The 22,990-nt window shown below is 35.7% G+C and overlaps 3 protein-coding genes across 5 annotated transcripts; all 3 read left to right on the top strand.

Annotated features, from left to right (window-relative positions):
- Positions 1-1,759: 1,759 nt before the first annotated feature.
- On the top strand, positions 1,760-6,311 carry LOC137012358 (junctional adhesion molecule-like). Its single transcript, XM_067375511.1, has 5 exons — positions 1,760-1,854; positions 3,774-4,079; positions 4,200-4,523; positions 4,650-4,766; positions 4,951-6,311. The coding sequence occupies exons 1-4, from the start codon at positions 1,806-1,808 to the stop codon at positions 4,763-4,765; spliced, it is 795 nt and encodes a 264-aa protein (XP_067231612.1). The 5' UTR covers positions 1,760-1,805; the 3' UTR covers position 4,766; positions 4,951-6,311.
- Positions 6,312-9,852: 3,541 nt separating this feature from the next.
- LOC137017731 (junctional adhesion molecule-like) lies at positions 9,853-19,311 on the top strand. 3 transcript variants are annotated; one of them, XM_067382284.1, is made up of 8 exons: positions 9,853-9,993; positions 13,602-13,907; positions 14,023-14,364; positions 14,522-14,596; positions 15,111-15,178; positions 15,326-15,385; positions 15,504-15,589; positions 19,186-19,311. In XM_067382284.1, the coding sequence occupies exons 1-8, from the start codon at positions 9,942-9,944 to the stop codon at positions 19,190-19,192; spliced, it is 996 nt and encodes a 331-aa protein (XP_067238385.1). In that variant the 5' UTR covers positions 9,853-9,941; the 3' UTR covers positions 19,193-19,311. The 3 variants fall into 3 exon arrangements, with proteins under 3 accessions (XP_067238385.1, XP_067238384.1, XP_067238387.1); XM_067382286.1 differs by lacking the exon at positions 19,186-19,311 and adding an exon at positions 12,043-12,332 and having other exon boundaries at positions 9,855-9,993; positions 15,504-16,208; XM_067382283.1 differs by lacking the exon at positions 19,186-19,311 and having other exon boundaries at positions 15,504-16,206.
- On the top strand, positions 19,255-22,869 carry tmem98 (transmembrane protein 98). Its single transcript, XM_067382287.1, has 6 exons — positions 19,255-19,387; positions 19,535-19,666; positions 19,763-19,796; positions 20,597-20,712; positions 20,781-20,840; positions 21,324-22,869. The coding sequence occupies exons 1-6, from the start codon at positions 19,257-19,259 to the stop codon at positions 21,511-21,513; spliced, it is 663 nt and encodes a 220-aa protein (XP_067238388.1). The 5' UTR covers positions 19,255-19,256; the 3' UTR covers positions 21,514-22,869.
- Positions 22,870-22,990: the final 121 nt, after the last annotated feature.

Genomic DNA, 22,990 nt, shown 5'->3' with positions numbered 1-22,990 from the left:
GAACCAATAATCAGAAACAAAAAGCAGTTGAAGGGTGACGTGCATAATTCAGTTATTTATATGACTCCAATATAATTAATCTGACTCAGTTCAAGTTGTTATTCTTTAGCCTCTTATTCTTTAAAGGTAAAAGTCTTTCTTAGAACTGATAGGAAAACAGGGGATTTAACTTGAACATTTAGATAACGAAAGTTACAATCACTTTAGCTTCCAACATTATCAGTGATAAAAGGAAAGATTCTCACAACCTTTAAAGCAGGCAAAGTTATTTAATAAAGCTACATGTTTAAATATACAGACAGTAGAATGGAACAACATACTGTATAGAAAACTTAGTTGTAACAAATAATGCACTGCTGTGCAGAAGAGGCCGTAAAAGCCTTTCTTGTAGTAAGAAGTTACGCATCGGTGTGCAGCAGTGGCAGGGTTAAAGCCTTTCTCCTATGTCACCAGTTACCTTTCCTTCTTATACCCTGAGCAAAGCATTGCAATACATGAGTGGGATACCAACACCAAAACCAAATGACAGGAAACCAAAAGATATGACAAATGGGTGGTGATTAAAAGGAGAAGTACAATAGCATATTCGTCATTGAGGTGTAAACAACACTGTCTCTCCAAACACAACCATCATGTGCCTGTCCCAACAGTCCTCAATCAGCATATTGATGAATTCCTCACACTAGATAGGCATTAGCATACTGTGGTGATGATGACCATTGTGCCACATGTAATTCACATTCACATGTTCTACCCATATTCGCTCAGCCCTACTCACTGTTGTTACTAAATGGTTATTGGGTAAATTATGGCCTGAGATCTTGATCTCTTTTTTTAAATATGTCAACAAAAAAAAAAAACAGTTCATGTGACTACAGTGGTTCAACCTTAATGTTATGAAGCGACCAGAATACTTTTTGTGCCCCCAAAAAACAAAATAACAACTTTTCCACTATATGTAGTGATGGGTGATTTCAAAACACTGCTTCATGAAGCTTCAAAGCTTTACAAATCTTTTGTATCGAATCAGTGGTTCGGAGCACCAAAGCAACTTTATTTCAGTAAACAAGGCTTCATTATATCATAAGAGTTTTGAAACTTTAATGGTTCATGTGACTTTGGCAGTTTGATACTTACTCTGAACCACTGATTCGAAACAAAAGATTTGTAAAGCTTTTAAGCTTCATGAAGCAGTGTTTTGAAATCACCCATCACTACATATTGTTGAATAAAGTCGTTATTTTGTTTTTTTTGGCACACAAGAAGTATTCTCGTCACTTTATAATATCAAGGTAGAACCACTGTAGTCACATGAACTGTTTTTAATACGTTTTTAGTAGCTTTATGGGCATCTGAAAGTGTAAATTAACTTGCTGTTAGTGGCCTCACTGAACCATTGGATTTCAACTACATATCTTAATTTGTGTTCTGAAGATGAACGAAGGTCTTACAGGTGTAGATCGACATGAGGGTGAGTAATTTATGACAATTTTCAATTTGGATAAATCTGTTTGCTTTTGGATCATGTTTTGGTTACTTTAAATTTTTAATAATGAGCTAGTAGTGACATGAAAACCTCATATAAATACAGCAGGATGACATATGCGTTATACTAGCGTCAGTGATTCAGGAAAATAAATAGAAATACAGAACTGATGAAACAGGAAATGGCACAACATGTTTGAGTTCCTGAGGAAAAGAAAAAAAAAACTGCCCAGATTTATGACACATTAAGTTCACATTCACTGATCAAGTGGAGAGTGAGTAAGTTTGGACCATCAGTGTGTGAGTTCAGAGCATCAGTCATGAGGGAGTGTTTCTGTGTTTTCCTCCTTATGCTGCACTTTACTGAAGGTAAGTCCACTTTTACTTTCATTGTGAAAGAATTAAGAGTGAAATTAATCAATGGTTGTGATACTGTGATATATCTAAGTGATGAGTAGAGTGGATTTTAATTGAAACAAAATATTTGTATATACAGGTGCTGGTCATATAATTAGAATATCATCAAAAAGTTGATTTATTTCACTAATTCCATTCAAAAAGTGAAACTTGTATATTATATTCATTCATTACACACAGACGGATATGTTTCAAATGTTTATTTCTTTTAATTTTGATGATTATAACTGACAACTAAGGAAAATCCCAAATTCAGTATCTCAGAAAATTAGCATATTACTTAAGACCAATACAAAGAAAGGATTTTTAGAAATCTTGGCCAACTGAAAAGTATGAACATGAAAAGTATGAGCATGTACAGCACTCAATACTTAGTTGGGGCTCCTTCTGCCTGAATTACTGCAGCAATGCGGCGTGGCATGGAGTCGATCAGTCTGTGGCACTGCTCAGGTGTTATGAGAGCCCAGGTTGCTCTGATAGTGGCCTTCAGCTCTTCTGCATTGTTGGGTCTGGCATATCGCATCTTCCTCTTCACAATACCCCATAGATTTTCTATGGGGTTAAGGTCAGGCGAGTTTGCTGGCCAATTAAGAACAGGGACCTTACACCAGGTACTGGTAGCTTTGGCACTGTGTGCAGGTGCCAAGTCCTGTTGGAAAATGAAATCTGCATCTCCATAAAGTTGAACAGCAGCAGGAAGCATGAAGTGCTCTAAAACTTCCTGGCATATGGCTGAGTTGACCTTGGACCTCAGAAAACACAGTGGATCAACACCAGCAGATGACATGGCACCCCAAACCATCACTGACTGTGGAAACTTTACACTGGACCTCAAGCAACGTGGATTGTGTGCCTCTCCTCTCTTCCTCCAGACTCTGGGACCCTGATTTCCAAAGGAAATGCAAAATTTACTTTCATCAGAGAACATAACTTTGGACCACTCAGCAGCAGTCCAGTCCTTTTTGTCTTTAGCCCAGGCGAGACGCTTCTGACGCTGTCTGTTGTTCAAGAGTGGCTTGACACAAGGAATGCGACAGCTGAAACCCGTCTTGCATACGTCTGTGCGTAGTGGTTCTTGAAGCACTGACTCCAGCTGCAGTCCACTCTTTGTGAATCTTCCCCACATTTTTGAATGGGTTTTATTTCACAATCCTCTCCAGGGTGCGGTTATCCCTATTGCTTATACACTTTTTTCTACCACATCTTTTCCTTCCCTTCGCCTCTCTATTAATGTGCTTGGTCACAGAGCTCTGTGAACAGCCAGTCTCTTTTGCAATGACCTTTTGTGTCTTGCCCTCCTTGTGCAAGGTGTCAATGGTCGTCTTTTGGACAACTGTAAAGTCAGCAGTCTTCCCCATGATTGTGTAGCCTACAGAGACTGAGAGACCATTTAAAGGCCTTTGCAGGTGTTTGAGTTAATTAGCTGATTAGTGTGTGGCACCATGTGTCTTCAATATTGAACTTTTTCACAATATTCTAATTTTCTGAGATACTGAATTTTAGATTTTCCTTAGTTGTCAGTTATAATCATCAAAAATAAAAGAAATAAACATTTGAAATATATCAGTCTGTGTGTAATGAATGAATATAATATACAAGTTTCACTTTTTGAATGGAATTAGTGAAATAAATCAACTTTTTGATGATATTCTAATTATATGACCTGTAGTTATAAAGGTGCTGACACCCTGAGCAGAACATAAAGCTCAGATTGTGTCTCATGCTCTGTTATCATGTCACTTGTGAAACTTTATTTCATTTTTAGCATTCTGAATTATTATTCAATGATGGTATGATAAAACTCTTCTTCTTGATGTTAATCTCTAAAGCTCACATTGATCCATTCTGAAAGAAACTCTCTCTGTCTGCAGGTTGTCAACTTTCTGGTAATAGAGAGTCTAAAGAAGTAACATGTTACACAGGTGGATCAGTCCTGCTGCCCTGCTCCTGTACTGACCCTCAATCTACAGTCAAATTCACCTGGCTCGTGTTACACGGGAGTCAACGAAATGAAGTATTCAAAAATGAAAACTACAAGGGCAGATGGAAACTGTTTAATGAAAGTTTCCCAGCAAATCTGTCTCTGCTCATTTCTGACCTCAGAAAGGAGGATGAAGGGTCATATAGGTGTGAGATTTTAGGCAGAAATTATACAGACATTCGGGTAAATATAAAAGGTACAGTAAATGGAATATTTTCGTATGAAACCCATATTTCTCAAAATGCAGTATATGTTTTCTTCTTTCAGTAAAGTGTAAATGTCAATGTCAGTCTAACTGTTGTGAATGTGTTGTCAGGGTGTGATCTGGACCAGAATAAACAGACGGTCGAGGTGACGGGACACTCTGGAGAGTCTGTAGTTTTGCCCTGTTCCTGTACTGAACTACAGGCTAAACCTCCACAACTTACATGGACATATACTCCACTAAACCAAACAAAATCTGAAGAAATTTACCCAAATGAACAGAGTGAGAGACACAGAGGTAGAGTCAAGCTGTTGGATCAAACCTCTCCAGGAAATCTCTCTCTACTCATATCAGACCTGAACACAGAAGATCAGGGAGAATATCATTGCTCTGTGCTTCAACAACAACACGTCAACATCAGACTCCGTGTTCAAGGTAATTTCCTGCTGTTGCTGTTATGAAAATCAGTTAAGTTTGTTCATAAAAAATTAACTGTAATGACATTAAGCTTTATTATAATATGTGTGTTATATTATGACTGACAATTATTGAATTCTGCAGAGGAACTTTACTTTCAATCAATCTGTTTATCAATCCATAAACCTGCAAAAGAAGAAAGTACAAGCACTCAACACTCAGGAGGCATATCGAGAAAACAACCACACAACTCACCTTAATGTAAGTGGTCAATGATAAGATTTTAGTTTTACGAAAGGATCTTGACTAGAAATAATCAGATAAATTAATATATTGATACATGATATGATGCTTGTCTGTTTTTGAATGCTTTATTTTGCTTGTGACATTTATCAACCCAGATAACACTGATCTCTCTGTACAACATCTCATTCTCTCTCTCTAGGATGATGTGACGTTCAAACAGACACATCAGCTCACAGAGATACAGTAGAGCATGTGAAGTGTACAAGCATCAAAGAAATAGGACTTCATCATCTGTATTTTGTTTGAAACTTCTGATACTTCCTGTTGTTATAGCGTACCTATTTTATGCCCTCTGTTTTAACTCAACTTAAAAAGTAAACAATAAAACACCAGACTGTGTTCTGACCATGCACTGTATGCAATATTACATAGACAGACAAACTAGAGATTTGTACAGCCAGACTAAAACCAGTGTTTATGTACGTAGAAAATTCTAGTAGCTTCCTAGATAGCATGGTCACACTGAAACAATTTTGAGTCAGTGTTGATGCGTCAACGCCAATTACATTGAATTAATGTTACAAAGTGATGTTGCTTTAGCATCACTCTTGTACCCTCAGTTAATGTTGAAGCAATATTGATATTTTAACCATAAATCAATGGTAATATTATTGATTCAACATTATGAAGTGATCTTTTTTCAACATCACTTTTGCACCCTCAGTTAATGCTGAAACAACGTTGAGATTTCAAAAATAAATCAATGATTATATCATTGAATCAACATTATGAGGTGATGTTGGTTCAATTTCACGTTTGCACCCACATTTAATGTTGAAACAATGGTGAACAACAAATCAATGGTATTGCTATTGAATCAACATTACACTATGATTGAAATGACTGAAATGTCAATATAAAATAATGTTCTGAACAACATTCATATTTCAGCTTCACTTCAATGGTACATCAACAAATTTCTGACCATTTCAAAGTTTTGGGAAAACCTTTTAAAACATAAATTACACCTTTCCAGCAATTCAGTCAGTTTTATTTATTTATTTATTTATTTGACAGTTTAACACACTCAATGACAAAGAGATTGAAAATTAAATTATTTAAGAGTGGGGCAAAGAGGACAAAAGTATTTTAAGCAATGTCATTCACTTTCTCAAACACAAGATGTTGTTTTTCTTTTATTTCTTTAAAAAAAATTGTGTTTCAGTGAAAACAGGCTAAACAGAAAGGAGATGAGTTGCATTCCTCAAATTTAATACAGATTCAGGAATATGTATGATTACCTGATTAAGCAGTAATCAGGGAGCAGGAGATAAGTTACAGGACAGCATCAAGTCCCAGGTCAGGTGATGATCCTATCGACTACAACTCAATGTATTATCAATGTTACATTTATCAAGAGGGTGCTTCTTCTTCTTCTTTTTTTTTTTTATTGTCCATTCTCCTCTGCCTTTATTCCTATTACAGTCAAGGTAATCTGCAAGCACTGAGTAATAGATGCAATACATGGGCTATGTGTAAAGTATAATATTCTTGCTCCTGTTCAATGCCACTTGCACTAATAAATAAATATATCCTAATAAATATTACTAAATCAAGATGCATGCACTATTTAAGAATTTAGAAAAATGGATAGTTTATTCAAATACTTTAATAACTAAAAAAAAAAAAAAAAAAAAAATAAAATATATATATATATATATATATATATATATATATATATATATATATATATATATATATATATATATATATATATATCTTATTGGATTCAGTAACAATAAATGAAATGCAAATAGCAAGCACAAACAAACAAAAGAACATAGTAATAATTAGACTTTAATAATAATAATAATAATAATAATGCAACTTTGTTTGAAACCCAGAGAAGTCAGGTGGTTCAACAAACAACATACAGTGTAGGATGTACCTGTGTTTTCTCTCTGATGAGGAGGAATTGATTAGACTACTGAGAAGTGCACATGCAAAACTAAAATGGGTGTTTACCAATCACTGGCCAATTTCAGAAACACATGCCTGCATGATCTTGTGGTCATCAACTACAAATCACTGTTAGTTCAATGTCTCAAAGCATTTGTGCTGTCGGCTTTCATCAAAATTTCAGTGTTGATCCAACATACATTAAACATTGAAATGTCAATCTCAACCAAAATGATGGTTTGGATCAAAACTCAACATTGTATCAATGTCACCATGCTACCTGAGCAGTTTATTTCAACACTTTAATAACTTTATATCTTATTAGATTCAGTAACAATAAATCAAATGCAAATAACAAGCATGCAAAAAAACAAAACAGAAATAAGATATATGCACCATTGTTTGAAACTCAGAGAGGTCATGCATGTCAAACACACGAGACTTCTGTATAGGATGCACCTGTGTTTTCTCTCTAATGAAGAAGCATCAATTAAACAACTGAGAAGTGCACATGCAAAACCAAAATGGGTGTTTACCAATCAGTGGCCAATTTCAAACTACATGTTTAGGTGCGTTCACGTGGCCTCGTAATTCCTGTAGTTACAAGATTCTAGCTTGTAAAAAGCGTTCACGTCCTCGTAGAGCTCGTAATTACAGCTTGTAAGCTGGGAGTTTTCTGAAAGCTCCCAGATGTACCACGTGGCCGCTGTACCACCTGACCGCTGTAGAATGATTTATTAGGCGTTGATAGCGGTGCCATGGAAACGCATAATTCCCAGTCCAAGGACCAAAAGGACGTGAACAGCTCCGAATATAACGTCACGTGTTGTCATTTCAAGAATCCGGTAAATACGAGGTGACGTGAATGCAGCTTTTTTCAACCATTTTTCAACAGACTTACTAAAATCATGAAGGCCCACCCTTAAACCCAGCCCCCAGTGGATTAGAGCAAATCGAGTAAAGTGGTTGAAAATGCCCATTATGAACTGACACGCCCCACTGATGGGGAAACACCCACTAGTGTTCTGCACAGATACACACCTGCATGATCTTCTGATCAACTACAAATCACTGTTAGTTCAATGTTCAACAAATCACTGTTAGTCTCCACCCATATGTGCTGTTGACTTTCATCACAATTTCAATGCTGATCGTACACACTTTAAACATTGAAATGTCAATCTTAACCGAAATGATGGTTTGGATTAAAACTCCATGCTGCCTGGGTTGTTCTACATAATCACTGTGGCAAGTTTCCTGAAAACATTATTTTGGTACCATGTAAACATATTAATGATTTAACAAATAGTGGAGTATGTGAATATCTGTCTTTCAGCAGGACTGTGCTGTTTTATTACAATAAAAAATATTGTCAAATATTTATAGTTTTTGAGTACCTTGTGGCTCTGTACCTCTGTATCTTGTACCTTGACCTCTGATGTTACTAAAATAAAACATTTTTATTATGTTGCATCATCAAATAGCATTCCTCTACATGTTCACAAACACACATTTGTTTCACAGTATTAGTGAGGACGTCTCAGAAACTTAAATTTGTTTTTATATAATGTATAATGTTTTTATATAAGGCTAATTAAATTTTTGATCACCTGACCCAGCCCCTACCCGAAACACTTTTCAAAACACTAGATTTAAGTAAAAACATGCTTTGGCCAAAATATAAGCCCTTTTTTTACTAGTGAGGACTAGTAAAATGTCCTCACTAATCAGTTGTCACAATATATTTCACTGTATAAGTGAAGACATTTGGCCCTCACAAGTATAGCCAAACCCACACACACATACACACACACACACATGTACACATCACCACAAATCAGTTATCAGCAGGGGCGGACTGGCCATCTGTGTGATCTGGAGAATCACAGAACGGCCGCCTACTCCAGGACGGCCCACCACCCGCCACGCACGCAGTCATCACCTGTTTTTTTTCCCCACTAATTTGTTTCACACTCCAGTATTGTAGGTGGCAGCAGTGCACCTTTAAGTTGGATGTCAGCTGCACTGGCCGTGGCCGCCAAGTAAGGAGAAGAAGAAGTGGAAGAGTAGGAAGAAACCAACAGCAAAGACGTTAGATAGAAGAAGCATAGAAACAAACAAACAATATGCATACCGTGGCCGCTGTAAAAAACGGAAAGAAAAGGGTGGGGCTGAGAAGGCGAGAGGAAAAAAATGCAGAATTTTAGATACTGAAGCTGCTAAATGTTGCAAAATAACTGACCACATGCAGTAGCTAATATTAAGAAATACTTAAGATTTTGAATACAGAAGCTACATTTGTAATGGTGTATTTTCATTTAGATGTGGTATTAGTATTTGTGCAGTAAGATTAATTACTGCATAAATTAATTAATATTATTAAGTGATAAATTCATTTAAAGACAGCATGGAATAGATTATATAATATGCTGTTATAACAGCATATTATATAATATATTCCATGCTATCTTGGAATAAAAGACTGTTTTTTTTTTTGTTTTTTTTTAATCCATTCCATCATTTGTTTATTCAGGTTGAGCTTCCGGGCGCCGATTGCTTTGGCCGGGCCTAGTCAAAGTCCAGGGCCATTTTTTAGTCCCAGTCCTTCCCTGGTTATCAGCACAAAGAACACAAATCATTAATATTTAGGAAGTCAGCATTATCTTTCAATGACAAAGCACTTCGTTAATCAGATTATCATATTCAGTTTCACATTCACACAACATGAACATCGTGAAATCTGTCTGAGATTTGGAAAACTCTGTTTAGAGTAAAATCCACTGCTACCTATTACTTTTTTATTGTTTGACAGTCAAATTAATCTGCTAATTGAGATGAAATATTCATATGTTTTCATGGCTTTAAATGAGGATCATTTCTGTTTGATGAGCTCAAAGCAATAATTCAGTCCTCAATTTGAGCAAAATCAGCAGCTTAACAACCATAAAACAGACAACACTGTGAATCTACTGACTAAATGTAAATCATTTAACTCTCTAAATGTTAAATCATGAGCTGCAGTATTTGGAAACAGCATATATGTTTGTGTGTCTGTGATCCAGGAAGGGAAGTAGTATTTCACAGCTGATGAAAAGAGGAAATGGCGCAAAATGTCTAAGTTCCTGAAGACTTCAAAGAAAACCAGCAGAATTAAGACTCAGTTCACATTCACTGATAAAGTGGAGAGTGAGTAAGTTTGGACCATCAGTGTGTGAGTTCACAGCATTAGTCATGAGGGAGTATCAAAGTGTCCTTTTCCTCTTTATGCTGCACTTTACTGAAGGTAAGTCCATATTTATAAACAATTTTATTAAGAGTGACATTAATCGGTCATCAATGGTTGTGATTCTGTGATTCTGTGCTGAGTGATTTAGGTCAGTGGTTCATGACCGTGGTCCTGGAGTATCCCAACACTGCACATCTTTGAAATCTCTCTTATCTTACCTGGATAAATTTAATCTGGTGAGACTGAACAAAGAAAATGGTCCATCATCTGATTGGTTCATTTGCTGTATGAAATAAACATAATGTTAGACATGATGCAAAGTCACTTGTTTGATAAAAAGTTAGCAAATTTAGAAACCTACCTAGTCTGCACCAGTGGATCCACAGGTTGCTTCAAATATTGCTAATGTAACAAACTTTTTGGGGGGTGGGAATGGCGAGTTTTAATCAGTTGTTCAATGAGAATTTGCTGCGTTGAGCAACACAAAGCTACTTGGTTTGAATTAGCTGTGCTTCAACTATACTATTGCCAATGACAATGAAATTTTTGGCCTGCAAAATTTCGTTGTGGCCGTGCTTTTAAACCGGTTCACTAATCGAACTGAATCGAACTTTAGTTCCGGGTCGATGACGCAAGACGCACAAGCCGAATAGCTCGTCCGACTCAAAAAGAACCGATTGAGCCGGTTCAACCAACTGTCGAAGTTTGCCAAGGAGTCTGATGAGTGAGTTGACAATATGCAAGCCTGAGGCACCTACTGAAAATATGCTTATTATGACTACTGCTTTAAATAACATTTGATTAAAACCTACAAAAATGTTTTGTCGAGAGATGTAAATAATTTTTTACTATGGTTTATTATACATGAAGATTATTATTGTTAAGTGAAACCAATGAGTTTATTCTTGACACTGAGTTGTTAGAAAAGAAATGCATAGTGGCATCATAGCATGATGACGCAGGAACCTATGAATTGGCTTTCTGAAACGGTTCAATGAGCCAAACTGTCCGAAAAGGACAGGTGTTCTGACAATTTGTGCTACCCTTATAATGTGCTACCCAACCCCTTATAATAATGCAAGTACAGTAGTGGTAGCACAATATGATATAGCATTAATCGTTAGAACAAGTATAAATCGTTAGCGAAAAATGCTACTTATCAGATTGTGCTTTATTAATGGCTACAGCTACACCAATACTAAACCTGCTGTTACAATAATGCAAATACAGTAATTTTGTGTTATTTTTCATGACAAAAATGATGTAATATTGATGTGCGCACATGCAGTAGCCTAAGCCAAGGACAATCTGACGGGTAGGATAAAAAAATGCCAGGACACCGGCTCATAGAAATGAATCAGACTTTGCATCACTAATTACAATAAGATCAGCAGAAAACATTGCTTTTGAAAGGAAATGTAAGTAAAAATATGATTTCAAGTACAGCTTACCTCAGGAACAGGAATCTTGCCAGCAGTCACCGGCGAAAATTGGTGCTTTTGTTTCAGTTGCCTTTAAAACACAAAAATTGCAGTAAAAATTAAGTTCCATAATCTAACAATATTTTGTAAAATGAAACGTTAAACACTAGCACTACCGGAATTCTATAACTACTGCCAATAGCGGTCATTTTGACTGTTCATACCAGACAGCAGTGAATGTCATTTTTGTCATGTTATATTTACTTCAAAGCTTCTATGGTCATGTTTTATGAAAAATGTGGGGTAATTTAAGCATACATAATATAATATGTTCGTGATATTATTGTGTAAGAGCTACTAGACCTCCCACAAAAGTGCATGCCGCAATTTGCTTTCCGCAATTTGCATCCGGCAAGCTGGAGATCAAAGTTTTTCACCGCAGTTAAAATGTTGTTTTTGAAAGTCAAAATGTCAACAAATATAAAATGAAGCAGAATATTTCGTTAGATAAAAACATATTGTGAATTTTGGAAATGATTACATCTGTCTTTATTCAATACATTTTGACTTTTGGAGTTTACAATGCTTTAGCATTATCGGAAATGTTTGGACCACACGAATCGGAAACAATTTTATGCAGAATCACTATTTATACTAATCACAATTATCTCTGAATCACTCTCAGAATCAGTGTCAGACGAACTGTCAAGAGACCAAGAGACATCGCTCTCTGCTCCTCCATCAGACTGCATCATCAATCTTCTCAAGCAAGGATAAAACCTCAGTGACAGTCATTTTCTTTCTTGTTGCCATTTTGACGGTAAAGCTAAGTTTTAGCTTAGCAAAAGCATACAAAACTGCCAGAGAAAGGTTGCTAGGCAACAGCTACGCACATCTTTAACGGCGGGAAAAAGCGCTGAGGAGATACAACGCCTGTAATATGTGCGGTCAAATTGACCGCTATGGCCATTCAAGGTAGAAATACTCAGAACTCTTTTGTGTTTTGTAATTTTAATAAAATAACAATGTTAAAATAAAATTTACATTCATTTAAGAAAAGTCATGGAACTGTAGTTATATGGGTTTTATTTCAACAAAGTTATTACATTGCAAATCTTTAAAACGGTCAAAATGACTGCCTTGGTAGTTCTATTAACGCAGTTTACCGTGGTAAAGAAAATGTTTTGCCTTGCTTGCTGGTGTCTCTCAGGGATAAGTTTTCATGAGGTGCATTGGTACACCGCGCAGATTGTGGTAGGCCTACTGCTGTGCTGGATCCACACGAACAGCGCGATCCAACAAAAGACAGAACCCATTATAATCAGTGAGTTTACACTCTGGATGCTCCGGCACAACACGACAAATCCCAGACTCTAAACTGATGCCCTGTAATATTTCTGAAGTATGGTACTCCAAGGGGACAAACAGGTTTGCACTTTGCAAAGGTCCAGTCACTTCAGTGTGTCCAATTTAGACAGCCAAGGCAGATCGTGTCAAACCAAATGTACAAAAAAATAAAAAAAAATGTTGCCTGAGAGACCGTTACAGCAAATACAGTACTGCAAATTTAAAAAATACAGTAGGCCTAAATCTCTGGATGTGGTGTTTGACGTCACAGAAAATTCCCATGATGCAAAGGGAATCACAGTTATTTACTGTAAAGAGAATTAGCAGTATAATACTGGGTGATATATAGTAAATAACTGTAGAAATTAAAGAAATGTTTAACAATCAAAGACATTTATTAACTTGCAATGTTTCGACCACAAGGTCTTTGTCAGGCAAACCGATTCTTTTGTATTTTAGCTAAGGTTAATTTTTGATTGAGTTATTTTGGATGTGCACATGCTATTTTGAACTCTTTTATCGACACATCCATCTGAGGTCTTGAAGTCTTTACTGATAAGCGGATGGGTTGAATCAGGTGTTTTGATTAGGTGGACACCTAAAATGTGCAGTGCTGACAGTACTCCCGGACCAGGGTTCAGAAACACTGATGTAGATGATTAATGTGAATTTTAATTTAAACTGAATATTTGTCATATAGTTATACGAGTCTGACACCCTGAGCAGAACTTAAAGCTCAGATTGTGTCTCATGCTCTGTTATCTTGCCTGTGAAACTTTATTTCATTTTAGCATGCTGAATTATTATTCAATGATGGTATAATAAAACTCTTCTTCTTGATGTTAATCTCTAAAGCTCACATTGATCCGTTCTGAAAGAAACTCTCTCTGTCTGCAGGTTGTCAACTTTCTGGTAATAGAGAGTCTAAAGAAGTAACATGTTACACAGGTGGATCAGTCCTGCTGCCCTGCTCCTGTACTGACCCTCAATCTACAGTCAAATTCACCTGGCTCGTGTTACACGGGAGTCAACGAAATGAAGTATTCAAAAATGAAAACTACAAGGGCAGATGGAAACTGTTTAATGAAAGTTTCCCAGCAAATCTGTCTCTGCTCATTTCTGACCTCAGAAAGGAGGATGAAGGGTCATATAGGTGTGAGATTTTAGGCAGAAATTATACAGACATTCGGGTAAATATAAAAGGTAAATGGAATATTTTCGTATGAAACCCATATTTCTCAAAATGCAGTATATGTTTTCTTCTTTCAGTAAAGTGTAAATGTCAATGTCAGTCTAACTGTTGTGAATGTGTTGTCAGGGTGTGATCTGGACCAGAATAAACAGACGGTCGAGGTGACGGGACACTCTGGAGAGTCTGTAGTTTTGCCCTGTTCCTGTACTGAACTACAGGACAAACCTCTACAGCTTACATGGACATATACTCCACTAAACCAAACAAAACCTGAAGAAATTTACCCAAATGAACAGAGTGAGAGACACAGAGGTAGAGTCAAGCTGTTGGATCAAACCTCTCCAGGAAATCTCTCTCTACTCATATCAGACCTGAACACAGAAGATCAGGGAGAATATCATTGCTCTGTGCTTCAACAACAACACGTCAACATCAGACTCCGTGTTCAAGAGGCAGACAACAAAAGCCGTATGTAACCGCCTCAATGCTTTAAAGATAATTTTCTTTTTTTTTTATCTTTTTTTTTTTTTTTTTGCCTGTTAGTGTCTTCATAGTATTTTAGATGTGTGTGTGTGTGTGTGTGTGTGTGTGTGTCTGCATGGGTTTTCTTTTTTTCTTTTTTCAGTCTTCATTCTGCTGTCAGTGCTTCCAGTAGTAATGTTACTAGCAGTACTGGCACTGATCTACTGGAAATGCAGAGGTACACAAACACACACACACACACACACACACACACACACACACACACACACACACACACACACACACACACACACACACACACACACAGATACACACTCACACAGAGAGAGATACAGTAATGATAATAGTACAAATTGGAATAAGACTGGCTTCTCAAAACCTTTTTTTTTAAATAATGATTGATAATGAAATAATGAATGATTTTTTTTTTAAATAATGTTAAAATAATTTACTTACCATCACATTGCATTTGATGTTATTCAGCACAAATTTAACGTGAAAAAGTTTTATATTTTATTTTACATTTTATATACAATCTTTGAACTAATATGAAATATTAATAGAAATAATACATATGTCAAAAGGATGTAAAATGTAGGACTTTAAGCTTCAATTATTATAAACTTACCTCCATCATTTTTTAGCCACACCATCATTAAATTGGTGATTTGTCTGACATTAGACTGATTTCATATTTCACAGCAATTTGGCTAAGATTTGTTCATTTCTAGGAAGGAGAGATGTCAAAAAGATGAACAATGATGGACTTGTGCTAGTGTGTAGTGAAAATGAGAATCAGGTGAGACGAATTCTCTGAAGTTCATTCAGATAAATATTTAATATGTTGATACTGTACATGTCATGCGTGTATGTATTTACTAGCTGAATGAAAAAAGAGCAGCATCTGTATGTGTGTGTGTTCTGATCATGATGTCTCTTTCTTTAGGCTGATGTAATTCCTGATAACTTAACTCAAGGACAAAACTTAAAACAAGATCAAAATGAGGTCAGTCAGAGTGTATTATGTGTATGCATAAATGCATATGTAGCTACATGTAGGTATTTTTTTTAACTAAATCTCTTCCTCTCGTCTCGTCTTCCATCGTCTTTTCCTCTCTCTCCAGGATGAGGTGACGTACACTTCTGTTGTCCATGTCAAGACTGCTGCCAAACCAGCTGACAAACAGACTGTCATGGAAGAGCACTCTGAGTATGCCAGCATCAAATGAAGTCAAAATATACAACTTTCATTTCATTGCTTTTCATATTTTTGCAAACAAATTAAACTTTGTGACTGTAATATGAAATTTTACCAAATGTATCATGCTGATTTTTTGAGGGTTAGTAACTTTTTAGGCTATGGGATGGATTAGTGGTGTAGTTGCCAAGCAAAGTGTATGTTTTAAATGTAAAAAAAATCATCCATTTGTGATTTTAACTACCAAATAAATGTCCTTCTCACGAATTTGGACCAGTGACATTGTTAAATAAAGAAAGTGTTGCATAAACTGGACATTCTGAACTGCTAATGTCTTAAGGTTGTCATATTAACATGCAGCTTGCGAGTCAAAGAAACAAATATATACATAGCCTATGTTAAGGTGCCAACTAAAAAAAAAAAAAAATTGTGGTTAGCTTCTTGTGCTTTCTAAATGTAGAGATGAAGCTAGCTTGTTCTCTCCTAGAAGAGCTGTGAAATGGCATACTTCTCTCTGTTCGTCTTGCTTGGAGCCTGTATTTGAAATTCAGTGTTTCTGTTGTGCATTCAAAATGTCCATTTACAGAGCAAATAACTGCGGAATCTTTTTAATAAAAGTTGGGTGACTTAATGACTTTCTCACACACTCGTGCTTTAAAACCTGTATAACCACTGCACCATAGAGCAAGCGCGCCGAACTGCCCCCAGGTATTGCTCATGCGCAATATGGAAAAGCCCGCATGCGCTCGCCAACACAACACAAGGCTCGTGAATGACTCCTCGGGAAGCTTCCTCGCTTCTCGTTCCTCACCTCCTCGCGGTGCAATTAGAGAATTGAGATGTCCTTCAAGATGGCTGAGCTCCATCGGTTTCCGGGTCATAGGATGGAGGACGGAGGAGCGAGGAAACGAGGAGGGATATTTAGAAGCACCCCTGGTGGCTCAAAATAGCTGACGTCTGTGGATGTAAGCGCGCGATTCGGGCAGGAGCGAAGTTCACAGCGCTGCTCTGCTCTGCGCGCTCCCGCGCTGGAGATCTCCGTGCCGTCTCCGCCTGTCCAGCCCAAACGCGCTTTGTGTCGTGGGACAAACGCCATAAAATGGAAAAGATATATAGGTAAGATTAGAAAATACAACTTAAATCGCAAATGACTGTATAACTGACCTATGTGAATACTTAAGCGATTTGTAACTTGCTGTTTTAATGATAACACAAAAAAAATTAAGAGAGTCAAAAGTGACAGACAGAAAACAGGCTTTCGTTTTTCTTTTGTTTGAATTTAATGACATTTAAATTAAATAACTAACTTATAAACATATCAGTTTGACTTTTCTTGTGTTCGGTCTGTATTAGCTGATTTGGTTAGAATAGCTTTCTTTGTTTCAGTGCAGATGTGTGAATATTCAATAGCTTGAAAGTCTTTATTTGTATATACATCATGCCAAACATCGAATCCTTTAGACATTTAGGAGTAAAATGGAGGAGAGTAGCTACTGTGTTTAGGTCGATAACAGTTCACACACTTCTGATATTTGTTAATGCTTTGGTAACACTTTATAATAACTTTAAGTCGTTAACTTCTATGTTCAGTAGATCATAGTGATCATCAATAGATCATAATCAATACATTCCCACCGACCACTACTCAAAACGCTTTTATATTTTGTTTAAGTTTCATCCTAAATTGAGAATACTGTCTATATATCATCTTTTTAGTAAGTGTTTTATTTTTATTGTTTTTATTATTATTTTATTATTATCATTATTATCATTATTGACTTACTATATTAGCTTTTCATCAACTGCAGTTCCTTCACAAGCCCCAGTTTGGGAAACACTGACATAATGTAATGTTTAATGTGCTTCATGTCGTTGATAACAAAAATATGTAATGTATTTCTTTCTCTTTGTATTTTTATATCAATATGGTATATCAATATTTATTATAAAAATAAGATTTTCCTGTTCAAATCAACGTGATAAACGAATTAGGTCAAAAATAAACTAAAAGTAGTTTGATTGTATTACATAAAACATGTAATTTTCATCTTGTAATTTGTAATCATTTACAGACTACAATTTGTAAATAATCTACCAAGCTGTTCTTTGTATATACATTCATTTCTTTATTAATTGTTTACTTGGGCTGCATGAACTCAAGTCTGCATGGATATCAAAATAATGTATCTGTAACCAAAGACCATCTTCCTTAGCAAGGCAATGCTTTTCTCTGTTTCCTTTCACATGGTGTAAAATTTGTGATAACATAATTGTTTTTGTTTCCCCAAAATACATTGTATTCATCAAAACCGTAAAGGTTAATCCAGTGTCTCTGAACGCCTGGGTGAATTTGAATAAGAGCCTATGGAGAGTGCACAGTATGATACGGCCAGGAGAGTTCAAAATAATCCGATTAGGGAATTACAGCATTCCAAAACACAATTTCACATAATCATCTTGATTGAAATACTACTTCTTATGTGTTGTAACTGCTGCCCATGTTGAATAAGCATTGAATCGCTGAAAAGACAAAATGCTTTAAATGAACAATATTTCTCGGTTTGTTGTTTTTGGGATTAGAAGTGAAATAGAAAGTACGTTTTCAAGACTGTTGGGATATAGGCCCAACTGTAATCCTAAAACCATCGATGTTCAAAAACATGTTTTAAAAAACAGTCTTTTTGTGCCTAAATTGAAATATTCAGCATTGCCTCTGGTTTTTACTGAAAGGGCAAGGTAAACACAGCATACAGCATTAATGAGAGTGATACAGACACATGGTGCCAGACATATACACATATACACTGTGAGCAGGTTAATGACTGACTGATCAAAGGTCTGATAGGTGTGGCCCTTACATACACACAATTAGACACAGGTACACAAAAACACTCCTTCATTCATTTTGCATACATACACTCATAAAAAAGACTGCTTGTAAGCATCATAGAGAGAGTGGATGAAAGCCATATTCAGTTGAAAAGAGTCTAGATAAAAGTGAAATGATCAAGATAAACGTATAAATCAAGTTGTTATCTCTGTATTTTGTGAAGCATAAGGAGAGTAAATGGGAGGAAATGTTTTCAACAAGACATTATTTACTTTACATGTTACAATATTACTAAAGTCACATTCACAAGTTCGCCTGCCCATTCAGTCTGAATGGTTAATGGTAAAACAAACTTGCCTTGCTGTCCTCGAAGGAGGTTCGAACCCGAGGCTCGACTCAAGCTCCGAGTTAAACCCCCCTATAACAGTACTGCATAGAGGGAGAATGAGTGAAATAGAGGGGGAGATGGGGAGGACGAGGGATGCTGGAAGAATTGTCGCTGGGATGATGTAGTGATTGCTTATATACGCTCGTAATGATGATTGACTGGACTGAATGTTTAGGCTTCTCCCGAACTTACGTTTGGAACTACATTTATGATACTTTTTCTTTGGTCCTTCAGGCAACACAAAGATAAAACCAAGCCTTGATGGCTCTGTACTAGAAAATACATTTTAATATAAATTTTAGATAGATAGATAGATAGAGAGTTTAATTAATTAAAAAGTTATTGTTTTGATATAAAAAAACACAAGTCTTCTTATATTTATTTCCTCAGAAACTAGCTTTTGCAACTACAAACTCCAGACAAGCAACTTTTGACAATCCTCGTTCATCATCACCACAAGCATGGAGACGGTGGTGATCGTGGCCATCGGTGTACTCGCCACCATCTTCTTGGCATCATTTGTGGCACTGGTGGTTGTGTGCCGCCATCGTTACTGCCACCCTCCAGACTTTCTGCACCAGTTTGATTCTAAGTATGTATTCTAAGTGTACTACAGAATACAGCATGACCTCATCTTCCCACACTCAGGATTAAGCAGGCATCATCATTGTGCATTCCAACATTTCATTCTGAGACACGAAAAAAACATCTACTCTTCTTTTTTATATATATATTTTAGACCTACAGTGGATTTGATCGGAGCGATGGAGACTCAGAGTGAGCCATCAGAGCTGGAGCTGGATGATGTTGTCATCACTAATCCTCATATTGAGGCCATGCTGGAGAACGAAGACTGGATCGAAGATGCCTCGTATGCCTTCTCTCCACATTCATGTTCACAACCATAATGTTTTTATTAATAATAATATTTTGTTATTAACACTTTACTGGTATCTCTTTCTCTCAGTGGTCTTGTGTCTCACTGCATTGCAATTCTGAAGGTAGATTTTGTGCTCAAATTTTAAGATCAAATACATGAACTCTATAATATAATTAATATAATATAATATAATATAATATAATATAATATAATATAATATAATATAATATAATATAATATAATATAATATAATATAATATAATATAATATAATATAATATAATATAATATAATATAATATAATATAATATAATATAATATAATATAATGCATGTTTAAAGACATGGTTAATTTGGGGTCGGTAAGATTTTTTAAATCTTTTTTAATGTTTAGGTCTCACCAATGCTGCATTTATTTGATCAAATACAACAAAATAAGTAATATTGTGAAATATTTTTACAGTTTCAAAATAACTGTTTTCCATTTCATTCTTGTGGTCAAAGCTGAATTTTCAGCATCATTACTCCAGTCTTCAGTGTCACATGATCCTTCAGAAATCAGCATAAACATTTCTTATTATTATCAATGTTAAAACAGTTGCTGCTGCTTAACATTTTTGTGGTAACTGTCATAATTTTTTTTAAGATTCTTTGATGACTATAAAGTTCAAAAGAACAGAATTTATTTGAAATAGAGATTTATTAGAAATAGATCTTTTGTAACATTATAAATGCTCTACTGCCATATTTGATCAATTGAATGCATCCTGAATAAAAGTATTAATTTCTTTTTAAAAATTCTAAAAAAAAAAAAAAAAAAAAATCATACTGACCACAAACATTTGAAAAGTAATATAGTGTAAGTATAATGATACACAATTTTTCCTTTGGCTTAATTAAATGAGCATCCTGGTTCTGTACAGATATGCCACACTCTCACGGAAAAGCTAGTTGCCATGACAATGGGCTCTGGAGCAAAGGTCAAAGCACCTGCCAGCCTGAATGACATCATCACCGTGGCCAAACGCATCAGCCCAAGGTAAACAGTTTGAGGAGTTGATACGATACATATGAGAGTGCTGATACTGACACTTTGTGCCATCACAGGGTGGATGACGTGGTTCGATCCATGTATCCTCCGCTGGACCCCATTCTTCTGGATGCCAGGTAACTTCATATGCTAGCAGGGTCTATTGTATGTTTAAAGGGTTAGTTCACCCAAAAATGAAAATTCTGTCATTATTATTTACCCTCATGTCGTTTCCACACCCATACGACTTTCATTTATCTTTGGAACATGACTGAAGATCTTTTTGATGAAATCTGAGATGTTTTTGTCCCTCCATAGACAGCTACGCAAATGACACTTTGATGCTTCAAACTGTTCATAAAGAGATTGTAAAACTAATCCATATGAATTGAGCGGTTCAGTCTGAAGAGACAATCATTTTATATGCTGAACAGATATAGTTTAGGCTTTAATTCACATATATGAACATTCATCAACAAAGCTCAAGTATGTTTTGCTTGACGTGCGAAAACGACATGAGGGTGAGTAATAAATGACAGAATTTTCATTTTTGGGTGAACTAACCCTTTAAGTTTTTTCAAAGAAGTGCACTGACTTTGCCAACTTGTTTTCTGGACCAGGGCCACAGCATTACTATTGTCGGTCAGTCACTTGGTACTGGTGACACGAAACGCCTGTCACATGTCTGGCAGCCTGGACTGGATCGACCAATCACTGCACGCAGCCGAGGATCACATGGTCGTGTTGAGAGAGGCGGCTTTAGCATCTGAACCAGAGAGAGGTTTGCCAGAGAGGGAGCAGTCAATCTGAATCACTCACAAGACTTTATATGTACACACACTATTATGTATGCACCTGTAAAGAGCATGTAATTTAGTGGACAATACCTCAGCACATCCATGGTATGAAAGAGAAAGGCACCTTAGCTTAGCCTTGTTTCCAAATATTGTTTCTTTCTCTCTTTCACTGTATCTTTCATTTTATCTGTTACATTCCAGCTTAATCTCTGGTGGTCATACTATCTGACATGCTGGATTCAAATGTACAGTCAAACCAAAATGTATTCAGACACCTTGAACATTTCATTCATCAATACAGTTTATTCACTATAGTTTAAAAGAAACTGTAATAAAATATGACAAGATCTCAGTGTTAATCTTAATTATGTCAGATAACACTTCAGCAAAACATGGTCAGGTCAAAGTGTCTGAATAATTTTTGGTTTCAAATTTGTATCAGTTTTACTGGTAGTCCACTGTATGAAGAATTTTTGGGTATATGTCACAGTTTACTTTATTTTGCTATCCTCACTTACACTATAGTGTCCTGCACCTACTAGTTAAAATATATCAAAAATGTGTGAATAATGTTTGGTTTGACTGTATATAGTAGACAATCAAAAACATGAATGTATAAACCAAATCAAATATGCTAAATGGTATTGCTAAGTTTGTTAGCTAATCCTTATATAAACAAAATAAGGTCTACCTTTTCTTTCTCTTGACTCATATTTAAGTCTACTTGGTGTATTGTTTTAAAATAATACATGCTATGTTTTCATGCATTATTTACTCATTTTAATTATTAGCATAAACATTCGTGTTTTTTTTTGTTGTTTTTTTCTCTCTCTAAAATATACAAGTTCTGGTTCATTTCCTTATTTCCAGTTCAGTCTCATTTGCAGATCAGTTTGTATAGTCAATAAATCAAACTCAACAAAAATAACATGGTCAATATTCAGTAGTTTGAAGAGATATTTACATAACACAATCACATGTGAAGTTGATATAATACTTTTCTATTAGATGGTATTTTTCTCTCATGGTGTATACACTACAGTTCAAAGGTTTGGTAAGATTTAAAACAATATTTTTTTTAAAGAAGTCTCTTATTCTCACCAAGAATGATGATCAAAAATACAGTAAAAACAGTAATAGTGTGAAATATTAGGACCATTTAAAATAACTGTTTTCTATTTTAATATATTTTAATGCAGTAAAATAATGTAATTTATTCCTGTGATTTTTCAGGATTCTTTGATGAACAGAAAGTTCAAATGAACAGCATTAATTTGAAATAGAAATGTTTTGTAACACTATGCATGTTTTTTTTTTTTTCTGTCAATTTTGATAAATTTAATGCATCCTTTCTGAATTTATACAATTATTATTGACCCCAAATTTGAACAGTGTAACTAGCTGGATGTGAACAGTTATGCAGCAAGCAAAACACTCATATTCTTGTGTCCATCTGCTATCTAGCTGTGGCCTGTAATTTTTCAGAGTCA

Source organism: Chanodichthys erythropterus, chromosome 3, assembly GCF_024489055.1.
Source record: "Chanodichthys erythropterus isolate Z2021 chromosome 3, ASM2448905v1, whole genome shotgun sequence".
Taxonomy (NCBI): Eukaryota; Metazoa; Chordata; class Actinopteri; order Cypriniformes; family Xenocyprididae; genus Chanodichthys; species Chanodichthys erythropterus.
The sequence above is the reverse complement of the archived record's forward strand: the minus strand, read 5'-3'. Positions and strand labels throughout refer to the sequence as shown.

Coding starts and splice junctions, on each gene's coding strand:
- LOC137012358 (XM_067375511.1), top strand. CDS start 1,806: ATGAGGGAGTGTTTCTGTGTTTTCCTCCTTATGCTGCACTTTACTGAA. Junction 1,855..3,773: donor TATGCTGCACTTTACTGAAG/GTAAGTCCACTT, acceptor CTCTGTCTGCAG/GTTGTCAACTTTCTGGTAAT. Junction 4,524..4,649: donor CATCAGACTCCGTGTTCAAG/GTAATTTCCTGC, acceptor TGAATTCTGCAG/AGGAACTTTACTTTCAATCA.
- LOC137017731 (XM_067382283.1), top strand. CDS start 9,942: ATGAGGGAGTATCAAAGTGTCCTTTTCCTCTTTATGCTGCACTTTACT. Junction 14,365..14,521: donor AGAGGCAGACAACAAAAGCC/GTATGTAACCGC, acceptor TTCTTTTTTCAG/TCTTCATTCTGCTGTCAGTG. Junction 14,597..15,110: donor GATCTACTGGAAATGCAGAG/GTACACAAACAC, acceptor GTTCATTTCTAG/GAAGGAGAGATGTCAAAAAG.
- tmem98 (XM_067382287.1), top strand. CDS start 19,257: ATGGAGACGGTGGTGATCGTGGCCATCGGTGTACTCGCCACCATCTTC. Junction 19,388..19,534: donor CTGCACCAGTTTGATTCTAA/GTATGTATTCTA, acceptor TATATATTTTAG/ACCTACAGTGGATTTGATCG. Junction 19,797..20,596: donor ACTGCATTGCAATTCTGAAG/GTAGATTTTGTG, acceptor GGTTCTGTACAG/ATATGCCACACTCTCACGGA.